Source organism: Rhipicephalus sanguineus, chromosome 6 (assembly GCF_013339695.2).
Source record: "Rhipicephalus sanguineus isolate Rsan-2018 chromosome 6, BIME_Rsan_1.4, whole genome shotgun sequence".
NCBI classification, from domain to species: domain Eukaryota; kingdom Metazoa; phylum Arthropoda; class Arachnida; order Ixodida; family Ixodidae; genus Rhipicephalus; species Rhipicephalus sanguineus.
The window spans coordinates 61,425,467-61,453,375 of NC_051181.1; the positions used below are offsets into that span (position 1 = coordinate 61,425,467).

General features: G+C 47.8%; 1 protein-coding gene across 1 annotated transcript; it reads right to left on the reverse strand.

Annotated features, from left to right (window-relative positions):
• Positions 1 to 1,579: 1,579 nt before the first annotated feature.
• On the reverse strand, positions 1,580 to 27,808 carry LOC119395819 (uncharacterized). The gene is made up of 6 exons (XM_037662822.2): positions 27,495 to 27,808; positions 23,212 to 23,553; positions 19,278 to 19,376; positions 16,476 to 16,623; positions 13,141 to 13,386; positions 1,580 to 2,834 (listed from the first exon to the last, which is right to left on the reverse strand). Exons 2-6 carry the CDS (start codon positions 23,538 to 23,540, stop codon positions 2,469 to 2,471), a joined length of 1,188 nt encoding a protein of 395 aa, XP_037518750.1. The 5' UTR covers positions 23,541 to 23,553; positions 27,495 to 27,808; the 3' UTR covers positions 1,580 to 2,468.
• Between the last annotated feature and the right edge of the window lie 101 nt (positions 27,809 to 27,909).

The following is a 27,909-nucleotide window of genomic DNA, read 5'->3' on the forward strand; positions in this document are numbered from 1 at the left end:
CTCTTCTGGCTAGTTCCATTACATTTGTTTGTGAAACAGAGGTATTGTCAGTCATGGTTGAGGTACACGCGTCTTGCCGCTGAAATGAGAGGATACATTACTGATCTGATCCTGCAATCATTGTTTTTAACAGCGAAGCCGTTCTTGGTCGAGCCTTTCGTGTCCGGGATCCATGGTAACGATTCTGGGCATCATAAACGGGTGTGTGTCACAGACATTGGGTAAATCCCACTACTCACCGCTGGTCCACAAAAATGAAGGCGACAGTTAGCCCAACAAACAGGCATGTGCCACAGAAATCTGTGTGGCCTATCAGAAAATTATCATAATCATAAACGCGTATGTGCCACAGGAAGTGGGTAAAGCCCACTACACACAACTTCCACTAAACAGGAAGAAGGCAACAGTTAGCCCAACAAATTGGCGTGCACGTTACCACTGTCACACCACTCTCACGTGATACTCTGTGGTTATAAAATGTGGCGGCTATACTACCACCTATACTACCAAAGAGTGTTTCATAAAGAGCAGCGATACAATATATCTGAAAGACTTGCAAAACATAGAAATGTGTTAGCCTGACGAAGGGAATGCCACCAGCTTTGCTGTTTCATCGGTGTCCGCGATGCGGAGCTGGTTGAACTTTTTTTTTTTCAGGTGTCATATGGGCCTACTACTCCCAATTTGTTCCATAACACCAAATTTTGCATTGAACTGCATACACCACAAAATGTTACCTTAGCGCAAAATCTCAGTGCCAGGGATCCAGCACCATAGCCGGCCAAGTGAAGCACGTGTCGCACTTTTATTTGTGCTACCTTCATAACACAACATTCACTAAACTGGAATTTGAGGCAGTTATCAGTGCACAACCTGTACACCGTTTGCCGTAGTCCTTATACAAATGGCGCTGAAAGACCACTAAGGCCACATGTACAATATTGTCGTGACAACATCTGTTCCACTGTATTGGCATGATGGCAAGTGGCGCAAAAAGAAAACTTTCCATCCCATAAATGTAACAACTAACCCAGCAAAGCACCTCGCTCCGTTGGATCACTGTTCTGCAAGACTGACTCATCACGTCTTCAAAAGCTTCTACGCCCATTCTGATTCGGCATTAGGACTAGACATTGATGATAGACGTCAACAAAGAAACACAAGGCAGAATTATTCCCCGGTCTTAAAAAAACTTCTAGATCACCTTACAGGAATCACTGCGCAACTTTTTGCCGTCAACAAACAAACAACATTTCTTAGTTTTCGTGGACAAAATGACAACACCAAAGGCCGAGCTCCTGAGGTACGGCTGCCTCTCCGAGAAATAAAGAAGCGATAAATAAGGCAAAGAAACAAACATGCTAAACTATTTGATCATTCCTAGGATGATTGCTTAACAAATACTACACTCAAACCTCATTATAACAAAGTCACATCTGCCAAGAAAATACCTTCATTATATCCGAAAATTCGTTATAAACATTTATTTGTAACAATGTATCTATAACAAGACTATTCATTTACTTCGTTATAACCAATAATTCGTTATATCCGAGTTCGTTATATCGAGGTTTGAATGTAAATGAGGGACAAATAAATCTAGAGTCCATATTCCATCAATAAGTATGTGAGTGTGGGTGATGATGCTACAAGACAGCACAGTCCATTATTGCAGTGGCAGTACCAACAGGCATAACCTCAGTCAAGCGTGTGTCATTAGTGCCTGGCTTCCATAACACATTACCTTTGCCTGCAAAGTGTGTCATGCACTGCAGCTGTGCAGTGCATGACAAGAGGCCACCTATACATACGTTCACAGGGTACAAATTCCATTGGTGTCTAGTTAAACCTAGATAATCACAAAGCCTGCTCACAAAGCTGGACTGGAATGTTAAATGCACTCACAAAGCTGGCCAGGATTGTAAATGGAACAAGCTGGCACACTTCCTTCTAACGCTGTGTACTTAAGAATACGGGAACAGAGAGACTGCGACAATGAATGGTGCACAAAGTTAAAGCCGGTTTTTTCGTGTTGTGTTATATAAAGGTCACATAGCACTTCTGCATTATGATTACTTGACTTTTCTTGTTTTTTTTTGGCATTTCACTCTCCCTTTCTTTGTCCATGTAGTACTTAGCATTTACATGATATCTCACACAATATGAATAGACTGTCCATAAATTTGCACACCTGTTCCTGTCTTTTTAAGTGCACAGCACAATAACAAATTACTATATGAAATGCCACCAACTAGTGCAATGTATTGCTCTTCTAACACCAGCACGAGCTCACACCACGCACCACACCACATCACACCACAACACGAGCTCACACCACACAAAAGCTATAAAGTTCAGTCGCTTCCTTTGTTTAGGACTTCTGGTGCTAGTCATGTCCAGGAGCACAGCACATGTCACAACGGCAACACATCGTGCTGAAAACACCGGCCTCGTGGAACGCAGCTGGATCAGTTCTTCCAGGCACGGAACGCCTCCAGAGGTCGCAGCTCGGTCTTCTTGCGAGAGGTCGAGGTGTTGCCAGTGGCAGCGGCAGAGGAGGTTGATGGACCTGCCACAGCAGAAGGGACGTTTTTGTCACACCTGCGACGGGAGGCATTCTGGGCTAGGTGCTCCCGGATCATGGCCCACGGACCTTGGATGACGGCCGTGGACATCTGGAGCGGGTTCCACGAGGAGCGCAGGCCGTCCTTGCGCTCTTTCATGCTGGGGAAGTTGAGGTAGCGCCGGGCATTGTCCTCGGACGGTGCAGCTTGGCATTGCTCGTCATCCTGGCCCTGGCCAGCGGGCTTTGAGTAGCCGTCAGCAGGCTGTGCCTGCACAGTGTAACAGCGTTCGCTGCCTTTGATGTAGAGGATAGGTATTGACAATGCAGCGTGCGGTACTACATATGGCAGGACCATAGTTATTGTAGTGTTTCTACATGATGATGATGTTGTATTTCTCTTTTTGTTTCATTTATTCTTGTTGAACGTCACGTGCGCGGTCCGGACGCTTTCCCGGAAAAGCGTCTGGAACTCCTCGTCTGCCGGCATCGAACCGTGAGACCGCGCCCCACCTCCGCCAACAGAGCCTCGGCGGGGCAACCTTTGACCGCGGTGTTGACGGAAGAAGTGCAGTGCGTCGCTCCGCGTGTGTTGTGCTTGTGAGGGGGGGTGTGCGGTTACGTCGGCAGGAGGGGACGGACTGCGTGCCTGCGTGCACGAAGAGACGCTCATAAGATCTTGTAGAGAGCGGACGTGTGTCCAAACGCTAAGATGTTTCTTACTCTTTCTTTGTTTTATCTCTAAGAATATAAGTTTTTTTCAATTCTAACCAAATTTGAGTTTTGTCTTTCTTCAATCGTTCACATGGTGCCGAAACCCGGGATAGAGGGACAGAAACATCGAAGCCGACAGCGGACTTGAACTTTCCGACCGCTTGGACTCAGTGAGTTGGTCACCCACTGGTGCATCAATGGATCGACGCTTGGAAAAGCTGCTGGCAAAACGGCGTGTACGGCGTGGCCACAACTCTCGCATCATCGACGAGGCGGAGCCTGCGCTGCGAGACGGGACATCCAGCCAGGTGTCCACTTTGATACTGCGCCTGGAAACCAGTAACGAGGAGCTGCGCAAGATCAACGACAAGCTGGAGCCGCTGATCCTCGAGGAAGAGTTCGAGGCGGAGTACAACGAGGCTGTAAGTTGCGACGACGCAGCCACAGCCATGATCGGCCGTCTTCAAGCAAGGCTCAGCGCCCTGAATATCAACAACGGAGCACCCGAGACTGCACCGCGATCGAGTAATGATCAACGGGAAGCTGTTCTCAGAGTCGACGGCGTGAAGTTACCCAAGCTACGCTTGGAGACTTTCGACGGTGAGTTGGCCAACTGGATGCCCTTTTGGGAACAATTTCAGCAATCCGTTCATAATAACCCGCGCCTTTCAACTACTGAGAAATTTCAGTACCTTCGCTCGTTGTTGCAGGGATCAGCCTTAGTGGCGATAAAGGGCCTTAACGCCACAGAAGCTTGCTACGAAGACGCCCTTGAAATATTACAACGACGTTTCGGCGACAGAAGGCAAATTGAACAAAATCATCTCGCTAAGCTTCGAGCCTTACCCGCCGTTTCATCATCGAGTGACCTGCGTGGACTTCGGAAGCTATATGACCACGTTCAGGGGCATATACGCGGGCTTCGCAGCCTGGGAGTGAATGCGGCTACGTACTCGACTATGATGAGCGACATCATATTAACATCGCTGCCGCACGATCTTGTTGTTGACTACAACAGACAAGTTTGCCGTTCTAAAGGACCTTCACAGCGAGCCAGCAATGAAGTAGACGGCGAAGTTGAAGTACCCACACGGGCAGACAGCACAAGGGCTGATGACCAGCTGAAAAATGTGCTTGAGTTCCTCCTAACCGAGGTAGAGAGCAGGGAGAGGAGTGTTAATGCCGACCGTGCGCCGAAAAGGGCAGTGCAAGAAAAGCAAGAAAGAAGTCCGAGGAGGCCGACCGCTGCGGTTCTTCACACTAAAACAGCAACCAAGACGAAGTGCTGTTTTTGTGGCTCGTCAGAGCACTGCACGGAACTCTGTCCTGATCCTCTTGATATCAAAGAAAAAAAGAACAGATTAATGGCTGACATGAGATGCTTCCGCTGCACTGTACGAGGTCATCGCGTTCAAGACTGTCGAAAAAGAGTGAACTGCACTATCTGCGGAGGGCGACATGTGTTTTCTATGTGCAACGCCAGATCGGCCGGAGCTCCGAAGCAACAACCTCCATCTATCGCTACGACCAACGTTTACGCCTCTGCCACAGATTCCAAAGATTCCGACGTGCTCTTGCAGACCTTTCGAGCATGGGCCATTGGCGGAAACAAAGGCGGTTATATAAGAGGAGTGATAGACGGAGGCAGCCAGAGAACTTTCATCAGGGAAGATGTCTCCAAAACGCTCCAGCTCCGGGAGTCGGGATTCACCACTCTCAATATCTCAACATTCGGCGAGCACCAGAGCACCGAACAAAGCTGTCGTGTTGTGGAAGTTCGATTGAAAGCGCAGTACAGTGGGCAGGAATTCGTCATCGAAGCAGTCGAGGTCCCCTTCATCTGCAAAGATATTCTGCACACACCAACGGAGCATCATTTCATGAAGGCCATCGAGGCAGAAAGAGGACCTATCGCTGACAAGCTGCTGCTTCCCGGCATGCCAGCCATTCCAGGAGTAAGCCTTTTGATTGGATCAGACCACATGTGGAAATTTATGAAGAATGAGGTTGAGCACTGCAAAGATTCTACAGGTCTAGTGGCAATCAACACTGCATTTGGGTGGACCTTCCAAGGCCCGGTAAGCCCAACCAGTTCATTATTTGTTGCAGTGAACACATGTGTTTTAAGAATAGAGACACGCATGCCAGACCACTTAGACTCTCTCCTGCAAAACTTCTGGGAACTTGATGCTTTAGGCATAAAAGAGGAGCACAACTCGAGCCTGCATGACCAAGCTGTACAAGACCAATTTGAGAGTGCAATTGCATTGTCTGAGGGCCGCTATCAGGTAGCACTGCCGTGGAAAGAATCTGCTGGTGGAGCTCACAGTAATATAGATTTAGCTAAGAAGCGGCTTCAGAGCTTGACTACACGGCTCAGACGCGACGGAGAACTGCTAGAGAAATACGACTCCGTTATGCGAGAGTACCTGAGAGAAGGTCATGCCGAGCGTGTGCAACCTCTCCAGTCAGAAGACACTGGACACGTTTAACATGCCCCATCAAGCAGTAATACGCGAGGAATCCACTACCACGAAACTAAGAGTTGTTTTTGACTGCTCATCGCATTTGCCAGGACAGCTTTCACTCAACGACCAGCTAGAGAAGGGACCACAACTTATTGCAGATTTGGCTCGAATTTTGCTTTGCTTTCGTCTTCATGTTGTGGCACTAACCGCTGACATAGAGAAGGCATTTTTGCAAATTCTTGTGCAGCCAAGAGACAGGGACGCGCTCAGGTTTCTCTGGTACGAAGAAACACCGAATGATGCTCATTCACTTCCCAAGGTAGAAGAGTGGCGAATGACAAGAGTGCCCTTCGGAACATCTGCAAGCCCTTACCTACTCAATGCAACGATACTTTATCACCTCGAGAAACAAAAAGACGAGCGTAAACACATTTCAGAGGTCCTCAAGAAGTCTTTCTACGTTGACGATTTGATAACTGGAGCTGAGTCAGTGTGTCAAGCTGTAGAAATGTACAGAGTTGCAAAGGCAATCATGGCAGATGCAGGTATGAAGTTGCACAAATGGGCAACAAATTCAGCAGAACTACGAAACTCGTTCGATAGCGACGACATCGCAGATGATCCTGACGCGATTCATAACGTTCTCGGTTTGCGTTGGAAACCAGGAAGTGATCTTCTGTCTATTCCTACAGAAAGTGTCCTGAGAGCCGTCAGAGGTAGTCCGAGCAGCAAGAGAGCAGTACTCCAAGCGGCTGCGAGGATTTTTGATCCCCTTGGACTTGTCAGCCCGTTCGTCGTCAGAGCAAAAATACTCTTTCAGCGTTTGTGGGAAAGAGCGTTAGACTGGGATTCCCCACTTCCAGATGACTTAAAGAAAGAATGGAAGAAGTGGTGTGATGAACTTCTGGACTTCCAGCAGCTTACCTTCAAGAGGTGCATTGTGGAGCCTAACGAGATTGCTAGCTTTGAGCTGCACGTTTTCTGCGACGCGAGTCCGGAAGCGTATGGAGCTTGTGCGTACCTGCGAGCGAAGGGCAGCGATGACCGATTTAGCAATGAGCTAATTTGTGCTAAATCAAGGGTAGCACCCTTAAAGCACCTTTCGTTGCCTAGACTCGAGCTGATGGCAGCCGTCGTAGGAGCTCGTCTCGCAAGCTACGTCTGCAAGCAAATAGCATTGAGCATGACAGTTCATTTCTGGACGGATTCCACAATTGCACTTCACTGGATTCAGAGTCACGCTACGAAGTGGAAAGCGTTTGTGCAAAATCGTGTATCCGAAATTCAGAGTTTGAGTGCCCCTCAGCAGTGGAGACATTGCCCTGGTAGCGCAAATCCTGCAGATTGCCTCACACGAGGCATGTCAGCCCAGGCATTATCAGAATCCACACTTTGGTGGCATGGCCCACCTTGGCTTCGCGGCAACTGCGATAAGTGGCCCTGTGCAACACAAAAGAAGGTTGCGCAAGAGACTGAATTAGAAGAAGAAAAAAGGAAAGATAAAACGGTGCTGCAGTTGTCTTCGGCTACTAAGAGAGAGCCAATCATAGACGTAAGGAAGTATAGCCGGTTGAAGAAGCTTCTCCGTGTCACTGCTTGGGCCTTCCGATTCCTTAGAAAGACGAGAAGAGAAGTTCTTGATGGTGATCTCACGGCCGAAGAGCTCGACCAAGCAAGGACTTACTGGGTTAAGGCTGCCCAAGAAGAAACTTACGGCACAGAAAGGCAAGGCCTAATGGAAAAGAGAGCCGTAGGTCAACAGTCGGATATATCCATGTTGAGCCCTTTCTTGGATAACGCCGGACTTCTCCGTGTTGGTGGACGATTACAGCATTCTAAAGAGGAAGAAACTGTCAGGCATCCCATATTACTACCTCCTGCACACGAGTTCACTAAACTCGTTGTGAGAGAATGTCACCTGAATGTGTTGCATGGTGGTGTCCAGGACACTATGACACAGATCCGAGAGAGTTACTGGATACCGCGATCACGTCAGGTTGTAAAGCAAGTCATTCGAACTTGCAATGGCTGCATAAGGGAGAGACTGAGAGCAGCTAAAGCACCGACTGCACCGCTTCCTGCGGATAGAACCTCGCCAGGCAGTTGTTTTGAGGCTGTTGGCATTGATTTTGCCGGCCCACTGTTCACAAGGGGGAAACGCAGTGAAGAAAAGGCATACATAGCGCTGTTCACCTGCGCGGTTACTCGTGCTGTTCATTTGGAGCTTGTATCGGATCTCTCCGCAGAAAAATTCCTGCTGGCCTTTCGACGTTTTACGTCGCGTCGTGGTTTGCCGTCAGTCATCTACACGGATAACGCCCTAACGTTTAAGAAGACATCGAAAGACCTTTTTTACTTGTTCAATTCAATGAAGAAAGGAGACTTCACCAGCTACTGTGCAGATCACCAGATACAGTGGAAGTACATTGTTGAGCGAGCAGCATGGTGGGGGGGCTTTTGGGAGCGTTTAGTTAAGAGCGTCAAAGTATGTCTTCGGCGCGTATTGGGAAACGCACATCTGAGCTTTGAAGAGTTGATGACAATGCTCAACGAAATTGAAGCTGTCATTAATTCACGCCCCCTAACATTCCTGCACGTATCGCCAGACGAAGGCACGCCCTTGACACCGGCGCACTTTCTCACTGGCAAAAGATTGCTCGCGCTTCCTGACGGTCAACCGAGTGCTCCGTCCACTGCTTCAGCCAAGGAAATGATAAGAAGATGGAAGCATTGCCAGAGAACAATTGACCATTTCTGGCGTCGGTGGAGGAACAAATATTTACTTCAACTAAGATCGGCGCATCATTCCGCAGGCAAAGAAAACAACGCACTCAAGAAAGGAGATTTGGTCTTGATTCATGACGAGAAGCTTCCTCGGCTTCTTTGGAAAAAAGCCGTTATTCACGAGGTGCTCCCCAGTCGGGACAGGCAAGTGCGAGCTTGCACTGTGCGTCTGCCAGACGGTAAAATTCTTCGCCGGCCTGTGCAACTGTTGTACCCAGTAGAACTCAGCAACTAAAGAAAAAATGAGCTTGCTCATTTTTGGGGGGCAGTGTGTTGTATTTCTCTTTTTGTTTCATTTATTCTTGTTGAACGTCACGTGCGCGGTCCGGACGCTTTCCCGGAAAAGCGTCTGGAACTCCTCGTCTGCCGGCATCGAACCGTGAGACCGCGCCCCACCTCCGCCAACAGAGCCTCGGCGGGGCAACCTTTGACCGCGGTGTTGACGGAAGAAGTGCAGTGCGTCGCTCCGCGTGTGTTGTGCTTGTGAGGGGGGGTGTGCGGTTACGTCGGCAGGAGGGGACGGACTGCGTGCCTGCGTGCACGAAGAGACGCTCATAAGATCTTGTAGAGAGCGGACGTGTGTCCAAACGCTAAGATGTTTCTTACTCTTTCTTCGTTTTATCTCTAAGAATATAAGTTTTTTCAATTCTAACCAAATTTGAGTTTTGTCTTTCTTCAATCGTTCACAGATGAAATGTCATTATGCTAAAAAAATCTGAATGTAGGGTGCCAATGTATGGTAATACAGTAGAACCTCGTTAATATGTTCCTGTACCATATGATTTCTCGATGTGACCGGGAACTCAAGAAGCGACCTAATACCGCTACGCTTCTTTACCACCTGCTAATATGTTCCTGGAAAACACAATTATTCAGCACCAGTGAGTCATATAATACATTTTAAGGCCACTGCGTCTCATGTGCAGCAGAGAAGTCGTGAAATGTGCGCAGTCGAGAGCAGTGGCCACCCACCATGGCAGCTTTCCTGCAATCCTCGGCCGCCCGTGACAAGAGCAAACACTGGCGTACTCTCTTCCCACACTATAAATCCACTGTGCTGGCATTCACAGCTGTTGCCACCAACCAGATCGTGAGAAGAGCAATTTTGACAGATGTGTGTAGTGATGCAGCTGGAAGCTTACTGCAACGTAAAAATTGGCGACAACTAAAACACACCAGCATTTGCTTCCACCTTTTTCAATGAAAATGATTGTAGGGCGCAGTACATGTACTTTCAGAAATGAAAGCAGTCCATAGACGTTGCTTATTGGTGGGACATGAGCCTTGGGAGTCCAAAAACACGAGGGAAAAATATCAACTTTTCAAAACCGTTGTTTTCAACACGTGCAATGCCAAATACAATTCAGTCGAAGACACACTAGAAGTGTCTGAAAAAAATTTTGGCAGCACTGTATGGTCGCTCATTGATGTCGTCACCAACCATCATGAACTATGCTGGCTGTCGTCATTGAAGGATCCCTCAGGCCGTCTCGCCCGCTGGGCACTTCACCTGCAAGACTACGACATCCACGTGCTGTACCGCAACAGACACCAGCATGCCGACGCCGACGCCCTCTCGCGCTCCCCCTTGCCTGACAACAATGCCTCCTGCTCAGTATCTCACATTGCTGTTTCTTCCATCGACCTTCACACCATCGCTACCGAGCAGCGCAAGCATAAACGGATCGTCTCGCTGATAGACTTGCTCATTGATCCATCGGCAACACCATCCACTCGCGCGCTGCGTCGTCAAGCTCACCATTTCACCATTCGAGACGACCTACTGCACCGACACAATTACAACGCCGCCAGCCGCCAGTGGCTACTTGTGATACCCCGAAGTCTGCGTTCTGAAATATGCGAGTCCTTCCACTCTGATCCACAATGCACGCACTCTGGGGTATCCAAAACTTACCACCGCATTCGGCAACGATATTTCTGGCGAGGGATGTACCGCTACGTGCAGAAGTTCGTCCACTCCTGCCTCGATTGCCAATGCCGAAAACCTTCCACGCACGTGTCGCCAGTCGGTCTACAACCATTACCTCGCCCTAACCGTCCGTTTGGGCGCGTGGGCATCGATTTGTATGGACCACTTCCTCTGACGTCAGCTGATAACCGCTGGGCCATCATCGCTGTTGACCATCTAACGCGATACGCCGAAACCGCCGCCATCCCAGCGGCTACAGCGTGCGATGTTGCCTCCTTCCTGCTACACCGAATCATGCTGCATCATGGTCCACCCAGGAACTTCTCAGCGATCAAGGCCGTGTCTTCTTGTCGGAAGTCATCGAAGCCATTCTCAAAGAGTGCCATGCTGTTCACCGCAAAACTACTGCTTACCACCCCCAGACGAATGGCCCAACCGAATGCTTTGAACGCACGCTCGGCGACATGCTCTCAATATATGTCGCTGCTGATCACACAAATTGAGATGCCATTCTGCCCTTCATCACCTGCGCCTATAATACCGCCCCTCAAAGCCCTACTGGTTTCTCACCCTTCTTCCTATTGTACGGAAGGCACCCGTTGCACACCATTGACACGATACTACCCTACAAGCCGGATCCATCTGACTGTGCGCCTATTTCTGACACAGCCAGGCTTGCTGAAGAGTGTCGCGAGCTTGCAAAGACCTTTACAACGCACGAACAAGAGCGGCACCACCACTTCTGAATCCACGTTCCTCCTTGGAGCGCTCGTATGGCTCTCGGTCCCTACCACTGCAACTGGCCTCTCTTCAAAACTACTGCCGAAATACGAAGGCCCCTACCAGGTCATTGAGTGCACATCCCCGGTCAACTACCTGATCGAACCCATTGAGCCTTCTTCGGACATGCGCCGTCGAGGGCGCGACACAGTCAACGTGGAGCGCCTCAAGGCCTACTATGACCCACTCATAGTGACGAGCTGTTAGGTCAACGCACGGCTCCCTTTTCGTACCCAGGGTAATTGTAGCAAAGCCTTGGTACTGTTTAACGGTTGTGCTCTCCAGCGGCTTCTAGTGGGTCGCCCTCTTCTGAACGCCGCTCGCACTCAGTCCATGCTTTTGCCTTGACTGTCGCCACTGCGCATTGTCGCTCAGTGCCGTCCAACAAACAGCGCAGATGGTGAGGCAGAAGCGTATAACTGCACAAACACAGCTGTGTTCATGGAAGCACTCCTTGTCTTCCCCGCTACCGAGTACAGCCACCTTGATTTCATTCAAGAGAACAATGCTTCACCTTCCCGTTCCCACCCTCGCTGGTCCTATGACCAACAAGAAAACTGGCAAAGATACTACAAGTAAGAAAGTCCAGCACGACAACTAGTGTACTGCCACTGCCATTGTAATTCTTGCCAGCCTGCTCCTAAAATACTGTTGATCTTGCCGTTTGTGATCTTAGAACTCAGAAAGATTGAAATGCTGATGCACAACCGGAGGGCAGAGCACAAGCATCCTCTGGTTTTTATGGCGAGACAAGAGGATACGGTTATTGCAAGGTTCAGATGAGCCAGTGATTAGATTGTGCAAGTGATTACGTCAGGTCTGACTGAAGAAGTCATCAACGCATCGCATAATGTAACCTCATACCGCATGGGCGCGCGACCGTGCGCTAGCGAATGTACGTGTGGTTTGGCCCGGTAATTGCTGTCCAGTCGACATGCAGGTCCCGTCAAGTGGCCATCCTCGGAATCGTGGATGGGCACTTGACGCATCGGCAGCGGACCCCCCAGCCAAGCTCATCGCACAGCAACCACTCGGAGCAGTATGTCGGCGCCCCAAAACGCAAGACCAAGCACGCTGCACACTGATTTATTTATTTGCATTTGTTGTATTTGTATTCCGTTGTATTTATTTTCCGTTATTATAAACCGTTGTACTTATTTTCCATTTATCATAAGCCATTATATTTATTTTCCGGAGGTTCGAATAGAATTAGATTGAATAGTAAAGTTCCGGTGCGAATCGAATCGAATAGCAAACACAATTCGAAAAATATTCGAAAGTTCGAATATTCGCAAACCCCTAGTATTTTCTCTACAATGTAATGAAATGCACATGGCCCTAAAGTGAATACTACTGAAAATTTTGCATAATTGATCCTAGTTGACTAATTAAGCACAATATAAAATGTACCCTCACGAGTACCACGTGATGGCAAACTGTATGTCATTAGTTTCATTCAGCTGCAGTTAACCACTTTTTCTAAAAGTCCTTGGTCCTTGTTGCGTGAAACAACCTGTGTAGGTTTTCTTGTGCGTGACCTGCTTTGAGACATGGTGTACTTTAAATTCTGAAGCAGGGGACAGCACGCACGGTTTCCACTTCCGGCGCTGCCAGCTTTGTGACGGCTTGTGCTCACAGTCATCGAGTGGACCAAGAGCCAAGAGTGATTTTTTCACCAAAAGTCGCTACTTTTTCTCCATCCGTGGTCCCTGAATTTCATGCCTGGCCTCTAAGTATGCTGCCGTATCATCGATTTCCTGCCAGTGACCAAGCACAGTACGCAGAGGTGTGACTGAACGAGTCAACCTCGTGATAGGCTGTTGGTCCGACTGGTTTTGGTACCTCTGCATGTTCTACATCAGCACACAAAGAAACTGAAAGATGGGTGACACAGGACTCACGGCAGCCCAGAGGAGAGCCTGGTGTAAGGCCTCCTTTGCAGCGGCTAAGTCGAGTGTATTGATCATGTTGCCTAGGGTCCACAGCAGACGACGCAGCAGCCAGAGCTCGCAGTCTCCCAGGGCGGCTGGCACGTGGTTCTCCATCAACTCGCGGATCACCTGGTAGAGGTCCTCAAACTGGGGCAGCTCCCCAGTGGAGTCCTCCGCGGGCTCCGGAAACGGCTGCCGCTCACATGCGGCTACCACCTGTGTGTGCAACAGTCAGCAGAGAGGAAAAGCGACATGAGCCCAATCAAGTCTTTCTCACGGTGCCACGGAGCATGCGCCCTTCCCCTGGGGGGAAAGTCGCGAAATGCTGTGGGTTGGTCTCCGATCTTGAACGCTCTTGTTCTGGCAAGCCCGGTTGTGCCAGATCACCCCACGAAGCTCCGCCCCCTAACAAAATGGCAGAGGGCAGCACGGGAAAACGAACAAGGTTATTGAACCCCATTGTAAGAGGCACCAATCTAAGAGACAATGTGGTATAAGAGACACCAGTGTGCCTCCGTCGAAATAGGGGTTGATTGGAAAATGTGAATAAGGTACCCTGCTTATAAGGGACCCCTAATATAAGGGACAAGAACTGCTCCCCGGTGCATGTCTCTTATAAAGGGGTTCGATTGTAATGCACTACCATTGCAATGTAGTTGATGATACACACCACGCCAGTGCATAGTGCAGTCACTGGAAAGTGTCTTTCACCTCCCAACACCGAGAGACAGCTTAGGGACAGAATAACTTCTCAGGTTGGTTTTCCACACAAACTGGTTTGCAACAAATTTGAAAAGCTCATTTTCAAGCGAAGCTTGTATTAATTGAACTGTGAAGTTGGTGATGGTGGTTTTCCAAACAACTCTCCTAACCCACAGCTGGGGCACGCCAAAGAAATAATAAACAAAACTAAATAAATTTTCATTCCAGGGCTGGGGTTTGAACCCGGGTCCCCCTGGTCCGTAAGCGAGTGCCTCAACCACTAGGCCACTCGCCCATGCTTGCCCAATGTGAACTGAACTGAAGCATATGAAAGCATTCTACAGACGCAGAAAACGATCGGGGAGCAGTACACTTGCTGTGGGCGCTTCCTTGAAATATTTTGTGTTGGTGGACTAAAAGCGATCTGTTGGACAACGCGTAATTTTGACATCAGGTATTGCACATTTCAGAAAAACTTCGACTTCGAGAAAATTGAATTCCTAACCCGTGTTTCCATGATTGCACAATGGTTCTTTCGTTGGGCCGTTCTACAGGCTGACAAACGCTGGAAAGAACATGAAAAATGCAATGCCGATTCAGCCCGAAAACAGCATACCGGGGATGGCCGCTACCTATAATAAAGCTGAACGCTTACATTAGGAGCGAGTATTCTGCAATTAGAAATAAAGAGAGAGGAAAAGAAACAAACAAAAGCAGTAGGCCTGGCACTCCCACGCTAAACTTCGCTTGCCCCAATTTCCCCAACAGAGGAAGGAATCCTGAATTTTTTGTTTTCAAGTGCGCAGTTAGAGATAGTGAAAGCATTGTCTCGACATGTTGGGACAAAGTATTCGTCTCACCAGATTTGTTATGGGAAAAACCACTTTGTTATATATAAACACAATGATTTTCAAAGGATTTCATTCTGGTGTTTCACGTGCCGAAATCTTAATGTAATTATATATAGTATAGGTAGTGTAGCAGGAAAATCTGGAGTAATTTTGACCACTTCGTCTTCTATGACACAGCAATAGTCATAATAATACACATTAATACTGAACACACAGTGATACCTCATTAACTGAAAGTTGTAGAAACAGGAAAATTTTTCGAGATAAGCCGATTTTCAAGACAGGCAACGTTGCAGGAACTGCAGTGGAAAGTCAAGTTTTTTTTTCTAAAAAATGTACTACTGACTACCTTTTCACTAAGAGCTTCTAGACCAGCTCTTCATAAAGGTTTTAAAGACAAAAACATACCAAAGATAACCAGCAAATGTGTTTTGTGGCATTGCTGTTTTATTTCAGTGCAGAAAAACTGCATAAAGCTGGTCTGCTTCACAGCAGGAAATGGATAAAAAAAAACGCCAGGCCTGCACGGAAAGCGCAGCACAGTCACAGCGAAAGCTGGAAGAGCAGCATTTCTAGAGCCCGTTGTAAACTCTCTTCGGGCTACTAATACAAGTACACTAGCAAGGCACCCACTACGCTATAAATCACAATATTTGTGAAGTTGGGAGGTACCTACAACACCATTATTCATCATTGTGCGCAGAAGCGAGGTTCCAGCTACACACATGTAAGGCATTATGTGCACTTTGTTTACGTGACGACTGATGACGATGAAGAATTGGGGCTCAGCCCTTGTAATGGGTTGGAAGTTTTAAACGGCTCACCAGTTGCGTAATTCGCATTATGTGATGCCCAGTCGCTATTTCACTCTGCCACTATGCAATACTATAACATACGTTGACGTGAGAAAGAGAGACAGAGAGAGGAGGGAAGAACTTTATTGAGACCCTGAGGAAATGGATGATGGGCTTATGGGCTTCCTTGGCAACCAATGCAAGTGCAGTTGCGAGGAACCCACTACGCTATAACTCATCATAATTTCTGTGAAGTAGGGAAACAGCCACTATGCCATTTTTCGTCATTCAACGTAGAGCTGTGGTACCCGCTAAAAACATGTAAGCCATTATGCGCGCTTTGTTGGTGTTGTGCCTGATGACGATGAAGAATTATTGCAGAGCCCCTTGTAATGGGTTGGAAGCATCTAACAGCCCACTCGTTGCGCAATTCGCATTGTGTGACGCCTGGTTACAGAATTCGCGTTGTGTGGTGCGTGGTTGTCATTTCACTCTTCTACCACACTAAATTACACATGTTAATGTGGTTCCTTCTGGACATGAAGCCTGAAGCCTGTATAGCGTCTTCTTGCAAGGCAATTCCAAGCAACGGCATGGCTCTGAGGTACAACACTGGGCTCTCACGCAGAGGGCCCAGGTTCGAACCCCGTTGCATCCTGGAATTTTTTTTCTTATTTCGAGCGATAGTGGTTACGGACAGCGGCGGCGCACAACTACGGCGCCAAAAACGGCCGTTGAAATGATCTCATAACAGCTTTCGCTGTAAAAGCACATGCCCGGGCTGCTTCACACATCGCATAAGCCAATCATCCCCACAGCTGCACTCAATCTTATTTCACAGCAAGCAAGAGGTATGTGTCGCTGACAAGGACTTGTGAGCCTCTCTACTACACATGCGTAGAGCCAAATCTCTCAAATAATGACAACAATATAGGACAGGCACAGCTCATAATCTCACCTGTGGGAGCAATTTTGAGCGGTCGTAGCGACGCCGTATCACATTCAGAGCTCTCCGCAAGACACGTGTTGAGTATGCTGCCCTGCTGCCAGCTGGGCCCTGAATCACGACACGATCCTTCAAGCGCCGCCGTTCCAGCAGGAAGTGGCTGCAAGAGCATCACAAGGGCTTCAACAATGCTTCCTCTCTACCTGGAGCACTCACAGATGCAGAAGATAATGGCTCATTCAGAAATATCCACAATGTGTAACACTCCAAGTGATCACCCACACTATTTCGCCCCCACATTGTGGTTTCAGCTCACAGCTACAATGGCTGCATCCCTATGCGAGCTGAGTGCAAGAACATTTGAAGGGCCCCTAAACCACCCAGAGGTCAAATTTTAGTTGTGTGACATTTATGCGCGAGTCTACAACGAACACGTAGCCATGAGAATTTTTCGAAACGGTGCCATAATAGCGGAATTACACGCGTTTGATGATCAAAACGCTGCCATCGCTCGTTTCACTCTTTCCTTCGCTACCCTCCACTCGTCTGCTGTTCTCCTCTCTCAAAGCCACTTTGCCCTCCTCACCGAGTGCTCCTCCCAATCTCACGTGACACACCGTCATCGGTGACGTGCTCTTCGAAACAGCGGACACTTCTGGTTGCCATGACTCCGTGAACTCCGTGCTTCTTGGCTAACCGATGTTGTTGCCGTGCTGGCCCGTGCTCATACGAATTGTGCCGGTATAGACCCTGTGTTGCGCGCACGCCTTCAAATGATCGCCAACATGATGGACCCGTACAGTGACACGTGTCGCGTCTTTTTGTTGTTCCAGTTGGCGCTTTTGCAGCCAAGCACCGATGCGTGAAAGCCATCGTAAAACACCGTCAGATTCAGTCCGCACAGCTTATCACACCGCGATGCGTGACTGTGCTGGTACGCTAGCGATTTGGCAGTTGCGTTACGGGCCGCAGTTGCCAATTCGCACGAGTGCACACACGGGCAGCACGACTAACATGACGAAGAACGGCAAGGAGTTCGGGCAGCTGCTTGCAGACTAACCGGAAGTCGTAAGTTCTTGTTCGACCAGTCGCAGCATCGCCTGCATACCGCATCACAGATTCAACACGCTGACGTCACACACATCACTAGGCAGACCAGAAGGGCCCGGAGAGAAGAAATTGTCAACAAATTGTCAACATCAACCCAATGATCTTCTTGAAAGGACCCCACTTCTGCCACCCTCTGCCAGTGGTGCTTACGTTTTAATCACTTAGGTACACTGCTCTGCCCTTGAGCTGAGAATTCGCTCACAAAGTTGGTCAGCAACTCCAGTAGTGGCAGCTTAAGTTTTAGTTTATCATAACTCATCCTTTCTTGCTGAGCTGTATTTGAAGTTTTAAAGATTATTCTTTTTTTTTTGAGTAACGCTATTAAAAAGCAAAAACCCTTCACGGGACGAGATGAACACAGGAACCATGCTAAGTCCCAAATTAATTTTAATGGAGGTAATGCACCTCACATAAAAGCTGTACATTGCACCATCTTGAAATCATGTCATGAAAACAATCACATACAGCAGTTTTTCAAGGAACCAACTAGCCCAGGAACACATTTTGTTAGCCCTTTCCCCCCTGTTGACGAGTATAGTTGACGAGATTTTGTACCAAAATGACCAATCACGGCAATACTCGTCATCAACAAAAATTGGCCCAACATAAAACCATTACCAATGACGACTATACTCATCATACTTGTATTTTTTTACTCTAGATGACCACACTTGTCTACGTTGTGCCATTTGTGTCTCTCGGCTCTCATTTTAATGGCATCTTTCATTGTATTGCCACGCAGTGAAGCCATCTTAGAGCTATCCTTTTACGCAAGTTACTGAAATAAAGGAACCCCATTGAATTGAAATAACAGTACCGTTTAATTCAGAAAAAAAAAAAAGCTCTACAAACTGAGCGAAAAATATTTCTGCTAAATTTAGTACAATTTTCTTCGTTTTTCACGATAACGAAAGGGTTAAGCTGCTTTTTATTCCTCCATTTCCAAAACAGGGATATGATGAAAGCGCAACAAACAGAACTGCTCGTTTCATATCGTCGATTTCCACTGACACATTTCCCTAAAAAACGAGCAATTACACTAAACACTTCAAAATTTCCCTAACGAAACCAGCTTTTCCCCGTTTCCCCAGGTTACTACAGGCATTTTGATTTTCCTGCTTGGTGCAATACTCTTGGATAACTGAGCTTCTACATGCCTGTGTGGGTGTGAGTGGTCTACGGAGTTTTAGGCCTAATAGACCTGAAAAACCACAAGCCTTTGTGCTGAAAGAAAAGAGCCTCACCATCTACGGTAATCTATCTTTACATTGTCGGAAGTGTAAATTCATGCCGAATTTCAATGAATGCGCAGTTTTGTACAGGCACAGAAATGAAGAAACACGTCTAATGGTTGAGACCTGGCATATCGATAATAGTGGTAGCGCATGCATGAACCAACCATCGATTAACTTGCATAAAAAATAAATCAAGCGCCTGAACAGTTATCTCTGATGTAGACCCCCCCTGTGTGTTGGATTGATAGGTTTCACCTCTTGCCTGGTCATGTGCAGATAAGTTTTTGTGCCTTCTCTCTTTTCCGCCACTGTGCGCCTCTTGTTTTTAGTAGGAATTTGTGGTGTCTTGGCTTCTTTCTCGAGTCCGTGTTTGCACGCTCTTTCTTTTAACATGAGCACATACCAACTAGCTGGGCTCTCTGTCATTCTAAACACTATTTTCTTGGATATACGTGGCCATGGAGCTCACCTGACAGCAGCAACACTTCGCGTGCGGACAGCCTGGGCCAGTTTGCTGACGTCGCTGCTTCCGTGTTCCTTCAGTGCAGCCAGCAGGCGTTTACGTTCACTGCGAAGTAAGCCAGGCACAAGTGAAACCGGTTTGCAAGTCATGAGCATAAGGAGGTGTACAGAATGCATTCAAGAACTCATAACTGCCACCAGGGGAGCTTTTCCGTAAAATTTCCCTAAACTGCCCATTTCAGTGCGTGATCCCTTGATGATTTGACAAAATTTAAGATCCGGCGGTGACAACTGGTGTTGGTACTCCGGCTGTCAAGCTAAACCCAGTCAGTTCATGCAAAAATAGACTCCCCTTTTAAAAGGGTAGTGACATGAAAATTTTCCATTGCGATTTTCTTGCATCGAATGAAAGGCCAAGCCCTCAATAACGATATATTAAATGTTGGGGTTTTACGTCCCAAAACCACAATATAATTATGAGGGACACCGTAGTGGAGGGCTTCGGAAATTTCGACCTCCCGGGGTTCTTTGCCGTGCACCTAAATCTAAGCATACGGGCCTCTAGCATTTTGCTTCTATCGAAATGCAGCCGTAACCTTCGACCCACAACCTTTGACTTTCGACCCACAACCTTCAGGTCAGCAGTCAAGCACTATAACCACTAGACCATAACCACTTGAGGGCTTAGGCGGGTGCCCAAGCCCTTAAAAGCTAAAAAATGTGCTGGTATGTGTGACTGTCCCCTGAAAAATTGATTACAACATGTCTTTAAAGGCTGGTTTGGTTTCCTACTGTACCCTGAAGTCACAACACGGTATGAGCTTTTTGTCACGTGCTTGCGCATGATATCCTGACGTTATTACAGCCGCTCTGCGTTGGTGACACACAAGTGGTTGTTTTGTATTTTTTGGTAGCTGACATCATCGCAACCAGCCATGCTGGTGTGTGAAGTCACCACACAATTGATACTGTAGCCTGAGAAGATGCAAGTGTCAATGTCAGGAGGCGTGCCAAGGGAAACTTGACTTTAAGATCAAGATAAAATATCAGCTTTTACTGAGCTTCACGTTTGCTCAGAGCAGTCTCTGTGGAAGGAAGGTTTGTAGGGCGGAGTAAACTCAGCTTCGAAAATTGGTGTCAGTACCCTTTAAAGGAACACTGAACAAAACTTCTGCCACAGAGACTTTCAGCCCATTTGAAAGTTGGGGCACTGAAATTCGACAGTACAACCGTGTTTTCAGGCAGAAACTAGCGGAAAACACTGAATTTAATGAGTTTTTCACAAACTGCCGCGTCTAGTGCCCGGATCGTGAACTAGAAAAGTTGATGTTTAAAGGGACTGACAACCGATTTTTATGGTACCTGTTTTCCTTAAGGGGGGACGTGGCACTTAGGGAATGAAAATCAATCAAAAAATCTAGTTTTCGCTGGCCATCTCTTCACGCTCCTGACATCATTGTGAACCTGGTTACCAATCCACCTTTTGCATGTCTGTGTGGCGCCCTCTCTCGGGGCACTACGAGAAACAAACCGTACGGCGTCGCGGCGCGCGTCTGCTACCACCGCCATACCCTAGCCATAGAGTGACCACCGCCACCGCTGCTGCATAGCACAAATCGTCACTGCGGCACATGAGCGGAGAGCTTCGCCTCGAGTGTTGTGCAAAGGCATGGAGCCCCCTGGGAGTGTTTACATACCCGGCGGCTACTTTTCGGTGGCCAACGGATGGACGACAAGGCCAGCATCAATGAAAATGCCGAGCAAGAAACAGTTGGATGCCTTTATGGCGGCAAGTGGTTCCCGTTGCTCCCGGCAGACCACTAAAGGACAAAAATTCCGCGACGAGGGGTACGTGCGCAACCTCATGTTTAATGAGTTGTCTACCATGTCCACGTACGGACTCCTCCTAAACTCATCGGTGTATACGAACAGTGATGGCACGAAATCAGGGTGCCTGGGAGAGTTGGACAGCGAACCTGCAAAATCCGGGAACATCGCACTACGGTGACTGGAAAAAAAACGGCCGCACGTTGTAACTTCGCTAAGATAAGCAAAATGCCGCAAGATTTATAAATCGGTGCGCGGCAGTCATGTCAACATACGCGAATCATTTTTACTGAACAGCGAATGTGCTTTGACAACAGAAATGAAGCGCTGACCGCCCGTGAACGACAGGCCACGACACTACACCCTTCGGCATTCATTATGTTCTAGAAGCAGTATTTACGGCGACTCCTTTACGCCAAAGTAAACAACAGCGTAGTTACGCTGAGACCGAAGCGATTAAGGCGCACTTAGTCATACTTCGCTGTTGTCGACGTTCTAAACCAAATGCTGAAAACATATCGTACAAAAAAAAAAAGCCGTAGCGCGACTTTCGTCGCTACTGAACTGCTGTGTGACGACACGGACACAACGCGGACACATGTTCTTGTCGTACGCCATCTAAGTAACAACATTTCTTGAACGAAGTGATTTTCGCACAGTCTTGCCGAGTCCGAAGGCTGCCACGGACTGCTGTCTTCATTTTGGCGCTTCACAGCCCTGATCCACGCTTCACGGCGCTGACGATCGCGTTTCACCGATGGGAAGCGGAAAAAATTAATGTTGCTGCCGGGCACGCCTCGGGAAGTGCATCCATAAGCGGCACATGTTGACGGCATCGTGCTAATAGAACCAGATATATCGGTAAATATATTTCAACCACCTGCACAAGTCAACACTTCTGTCACCGCTAAAGCCGCGGCGGAAAGGGAGGCGGCGGCGTCTGCGACGGCGCCGTACAGACCATTTCCCAGAGTCGCCGCCAGGAAGCGGCGCATGCGCTGTAGAGGCATGCAAAAGGCGGATTTTAATAGCTGCATACCGTCGTCTTCTATCCACATCTTACTTTAAGAAACCAAAACCATGCATCCTGCCTTTTAAATTGAGGGCAAACGGCAAACAATTTTTCATGCTCCTCCTGTAATGGAGGAGCAATATCTTTTGTTTTGTCTGGGTTATCATTGCGATTTCTGTTTCGCTTCTAAGATAAATAGATGCGATGTGTCGTAAGGCAAATTTTGTTATAGTACTTTCCTAAGAAAATGTTCTAAATCAAGGTTTTGTTTTGAGTATTAATTGGGGCGTTTTTTAAATTGGGTGCAACAGCCCACAGCTCTGCTTGGAAATGGCCTAAAGCAATGATTTATACTTTACGACACACTACAAACATTCTCAATGTATTCTGTGGATTGTGCATTGGTGTGCAGGTTGTGGTTAATTAGCTAATTAGGCCTTAAACAAAGAAGTGGGTGTTTGTGATATCCTGGAAACTACTTGTCATAGGAAAAAATCAATTGCAAATTTGAAATCAGCACACAAACATTCTTAAACTCTGCAAGTTCCATCAAAATCGATCAAGAATTTTTAAAAAATGTGTTAAAGTGCCACGTCTCCCCTTAATGCAACAGAAAGCTTACCGGTGAGAGTGTCTAACTACGGAATGGTAACGTGGAAAATGCTTCAAGGCTCTTCCGCTAGCCTGTGCTACATACCAGTTTTTTGTGACTTTTAAATGCAATTTCAAAAGATAAGTCCTACTCAGATCGCCAAAAGGATGCTCGAATCTGTCCCCATAATTCACGGCTTTTTCATTTCCACCAGGACGTAATCACACGTTCTTGCCAGCTGTCGTTCCCTTTAACTTGCCAGAAACAGGCACACCAACCACACCAGCGCCATTGCCCATGTCTTTCAACACACTCCGCTCCCACAGCGGTCCCTAGAACCAGTACGAACGGCACTGGCCGGACAGGGGACAATAAGAGAATATAAAGATTCAGTGCTACATCACGATATTTTCTCGTCACTCATTGTGCAAGTGCATTTAAGTGTGTTTAGGCTGTTCCAACTAGCCCAAATCAGCACTTCCTTATCAAGCCTCACGGCTGTCCACTCACGGCACTGTCCATGACTTCTCGTCGGCCTTGTATCCCGCGCTGTTGTACCGGACGGTGGCCTTCAGGTCCCGGCCACGGCTCGAACGCAGCACAGGCATGGCGGGTCGGTTCTTGCTTTTCTTCTTGCGCGGCTTGGGCTGGGGTGGTGGTGGTGGCTCACTACCAGATGGACCGGCAGCATCATCAGGAGCCGTCGACTTGGGCTCCTCCGGCAGCACAAAAGACATGTCGAGCAGGTCGGCCGGAAGATCAAAGACCAGGTCATCCACGTTGTCTGCTTGCACCGTGGCCGACGACGTGCTGGGCATGTTGCTATCTTGCTCCGCCATTACTTCGCCTGATCTGCAAAAGTGCGCAAGCCACACAGCATCGCCACACTGCTCCATTTTTATCTTTTTAAAAGGTGGTAGCTCGTAAAAATATCACGTGTGACGTGACACCAGCAGGCAAAAAAAAAAAAAAAGAAGTGTTCCACACTCACCGTCATGGCTATGAGCGGTGCTAAATACCACTCCCAGATTTAAATGCACAGATGTGCTCAACAAAGTGTATCGAAGGACAACTGCCGCCACAGCTCAATTGGTAGTGTATCGGACGCGTTATTTGAAGGTTGCAGGTTCGGTCCCTGCCAGCGGCAAGTTTTTTTTTTTTGTCCACTGTAATTTCTCCACATTTATGTCATAACTACTGCAAATAACGCCTTCAATATTTTCCTTGGGTTGATTGCCTGTCAGTTCTCGTCAAGGTTGTGTCTAAAAGAGAAAAATGAGCCCTTAAATTGCCCTTGTTTCATTCATTCTGCCCTCTAAGTGACAGTGCCAACCACTAGCACAGAGAAATGAGAGATATTGAACAATGGCTAGGCTGAAATTTCACCGCTCGCTTTATTCTCGTAAATTTAACACTAGTCCAGAAATTTACTTAAGGCACCAAATTTCTAAACAAACTAGACAGGCACGTGCCTACACCCTTGAACATAACTTTGCATGTACTAATCTTTACATGTAATCTTTTTTTCTTTCCCTCAGACCACCAATGAATGGAACGTGTTACCATAGAAAGCATTTTGTGATGAAGACAGTCATGATCTTGGAAACTACGTATTGCTTTACTAAAGACCATACAAAACATGCTATTGTGATTGTCTAACATTCCACATAAATGTATTTGCCAAGTTATTCATTACAGTAGCATATTTCCACGCTCTAGTGGCGGTGAAAGGGGAGAATGAAGACACATTAATTTTCCTCTCGCAACACAAGGCCTATATGACTATATTTATTCTTTATGTGCTCATTGCTTCCATTTTTTTTATTTCAATTAATTTTACCCATTTAAGCTTTGTTACGTCCCTCAGCTTGGTCTTTCAACCGCAGTATGTTGTAAATAAATAAAATAAATAAATCTAGCTCGAGTTGAGACCAGTGAGTCGAACCAACACATGATCTCTTCTAGTGTACACTCGGCGTGCACGTTTCCGTAAAGACAATGGGTGCAACAGTAAGGTGCAGCAGCCACACTCACATATTTAAATGACAGTGATTGCACCTGTTGCAACGTAATTGGCTGAAGCTGCGTGGACGTATTGAGAGAAAATGTGCGCAGAGTGGTTGGCAAGGCACCTGAACAAACTTAAGTGTGATTGAAATGTACCACAAACGAAGGACGACTGGAGTCCATTGAGCGTGGCCACGTGACGTGTTGGGCCCTACTATTTAAGGAAGAAGGAAGTGAAGCGCACAGATTCACTGGATACTGGTTTGTAAAGTCTGGCTGCTTGCATGATGTGATGCCCCCTTTACCTACTGATAAACTGCCTTGTGTCAGCAGACACCCTAACCTACCTCGGCTCATCACACCACCGAATCCTCTGCGATCCTCAACAGCTTCGAGGTGAGGGGCCTGTTCGTGCCAAGGAGCTTCGCCAGGGGTGAAATTATGGTGGGGAAATTACGAATGAACCGTCTGAAGTATAAGCACAGTCCAATGTGATGCGTTACAGTCGACGTCCAGCCCAAAGAAGGTTGCCCCATGCCGAGAAAAGAGCGAAATTCTTCCAAGAAAACTGAGAACACTGTTCCGCTCTAAGGGCTCCAACAATGGAGGAACCAAATACATTGCTGGGCAGCGGGGCTGATGTAGAAATAGCACTGAGATTAGGGCAGCTGGCATGGTAATACTTTGAACGTCGTCGATGGGTCCCAAGCACTGAGATTAGGGCAGCTTGCATGGTAATACTTTGAACGTCGTCGATTGGTCTCACGGTGCCAATACATTCCCCTGTTAGCAGCATGACAGGAAATGAAAAAGGGTTGCAAATGGAAATTGCACTAGTGTCCTTTGCAATGCCCACATTTGCGAAAGGTAGCAACAGGCCCTTCCACATGAGAAAAAGGCCAGACGGCAAAAGTATTGCAACGGTATCCAAGAAGCCACTGCAGTACATGGGCACGACCGTGAATGTGTTGGGAGGAACGTGGGTGTCAGCTTTGACAATCAGTTTCCTGGAATGCGATGGAGTGTCGATGGATGTCAAATCGAAGAGCGGCGAGAGTTCTATTGTGGCCCGTACGCAAATCGATAACGGCATTGTGGTGCGAAAGAAAGTTCCAGCTGAGGATGACATCGTGAGAACGGGAATAAATGATGACAAATTTGATGGTGTCCACAACGTCCACAATGTCAACACGAGCAGAACAAGATGCTAAGAGGTGCATATGCTGAGCACTGGCTGTGCGGAGAGACAGTCTGGAAAGGGCATCGTGACTTTCTGAAGTGAGCAGCGAAAATTTGGTGTCCATAACACATATGACGGCTCCTGTGTCCATGAGTGCAGATGCGCGGACACCATCGACAAACACTTCAACAAAATTGGACGGTCTGCGATGAGGACTTTTACATTTCGACAATAACTGTGACTGTTTGTTTTCCTCTTTCCGAGTGACAGGGCAAGGCCGCATCAGCGATAATGATCGACGGCGCTGGAGATGAGGAACGGTAGGTGGTATGTCGGTGAGATAGCAGAAGCTGGGTCGTAATGCAGACGGGTCGGACGGCTTGTCACGAATGATGTGGGCTAGGCGGTTGCACGCGATTACAGTAACGTGCGACATGACCAGCACAGCCGCAGGCAAAGCATATAGGCTGGTTGTCCGAAGTGCGCCACCGGTTTGCTGTAGCGGGTCTTATCCACGTCGGAGGATGGGCCTCATGGAACGCCTGGTGGCAGGGCTGCATAGCGGGCTGCACACGGGACCTAGCCACAACCTCTGCATAACTGAGAGGTGCACTAGGAGAAAGTGGGCGAGGCCTGGTGATGACTTCGGTGAAGCTGAGTGGTGCTGCCGCTTGGACTTGTTGGTATGCTGGAACAGCTTGAGTGTAAATCAATGGCACTGGCGTAGGAAGGAAGGTGTAGGCTTCAATATATCTAGTGAATGATTCCCTCGGGTGCTGCTCGCGTTCCTGCAAGCGCAATTCATTGTGTGAGCACCTTGCGTACAGCACGGCGACCAAACACAGCAACTATTGAGGCCTTAAACATGGTCCATGTCGGTATTTCCATCTCGTGATTGTTGTACCAGAGGCTGGCCACACCAGTGAGGCAAAAGAGCATGTGGCTCAGTTTTGTGACATCGTCCCATTTGTTGAGAACGCTTACTCACTCGTATGTCGACAGCCAGTCCTCCACGTCAAACTGCACAAACACCCAACTTACTTGCATTCGCTAATCCTGGGCAATCACCGGTTGATTGAGGTATTTAAATTACAAGTTTAATCCTGACAGCCCATAGTAACGAAGATAACGTGTGCCAGCGGGTTTTCCTAACTTGCTCGAAAAAAGATGACGCCGCTAGACAACGTAACTGCGCGTCTCTTATAGATACTATGAGCAAGCCCCGCACGTACTCTACTACTGGAAGATTGTTACGATGCATCATCAATACTAATTGATCTACTCACCAGTATTTTTTACCGATTTCTTTTTCACGCTACAATAAAATGAACTGCTGATAGAACGCCATGGCGCGTCTGTATCCGGCTATTCCGAAATTCTAGTTTTATTTGTAATACAGCAGCTGAGCACGGTGACAATGTCGTGCGCGCGCAGCGTTGCTGCACATTCGTTTTTTCGTGCAATGAATACGCGCGAGTGCACAGTGCGCACTCGTACTTCGCGCGCTGCGCAAGCAGCCAGCCGCATCCCGGTTTCACACCGAAACGCTGGTTAAACGTTTCCACAGAAAGCATTGCATTGATTAAACAGGAACACTTTCACTTACCTCAGTCCGCAGTTATCGGTTGCCACGACCAATGCCTCCCAGTACGGCGTTACCAACTAAGTTTTCAAGGAGTTTCCGTCGGCTTCAAACGCTGTGAGCCCACCTTGTGCACTTCGTGAGTGATCCTATCACTGGAGGCTGGAGGGATGCGTTGCGTACCACTACTAGATTTTTTAAATAAACGAGACACGTGTTGCTCAGACACCGCGGCACAGAGCTTAATCGCGGAATCACACGAGCAACAAATGCGAAGAAAAGCGGCACTTGCTCCCTCCACAAGAGCTCGCGTTCATGCGTTCATGCTCTTGTTGATGCTGTATGCTGTCTGTTGTAACGTGCTCTATGCTTTTCGTGCCACGCCACGCCACCGCCATCGTGATCACTTCGATGCGCATGGCGATGCGTAGCCTGAATA

Bases quoted from the DNA above. Each gene is read 5' to 3' on its own strand.
- LOC119395819 (XM_037662822.2), bottom strand. From the start codon at position 23,540: ATGGCGGAGCAAGATAGCAACATGCCCAGCACGTCGTCGGCCACGGTG. The intron at 19,377-23,211 runs GTGAGTGGACAG...CTTACTTCGCAG, and splicing joins GAGAAGTCATGGACAGTGCC to TGAACGTAAACGCCTGCTGG. The intron at 2,835-13,140 runs GTGAGTCCTGTG...TACACTGTGCAG, and splicing joins AGGCTCTCCTCTGGGCTGCC to GCACAGCCTGCTGACGGCTA.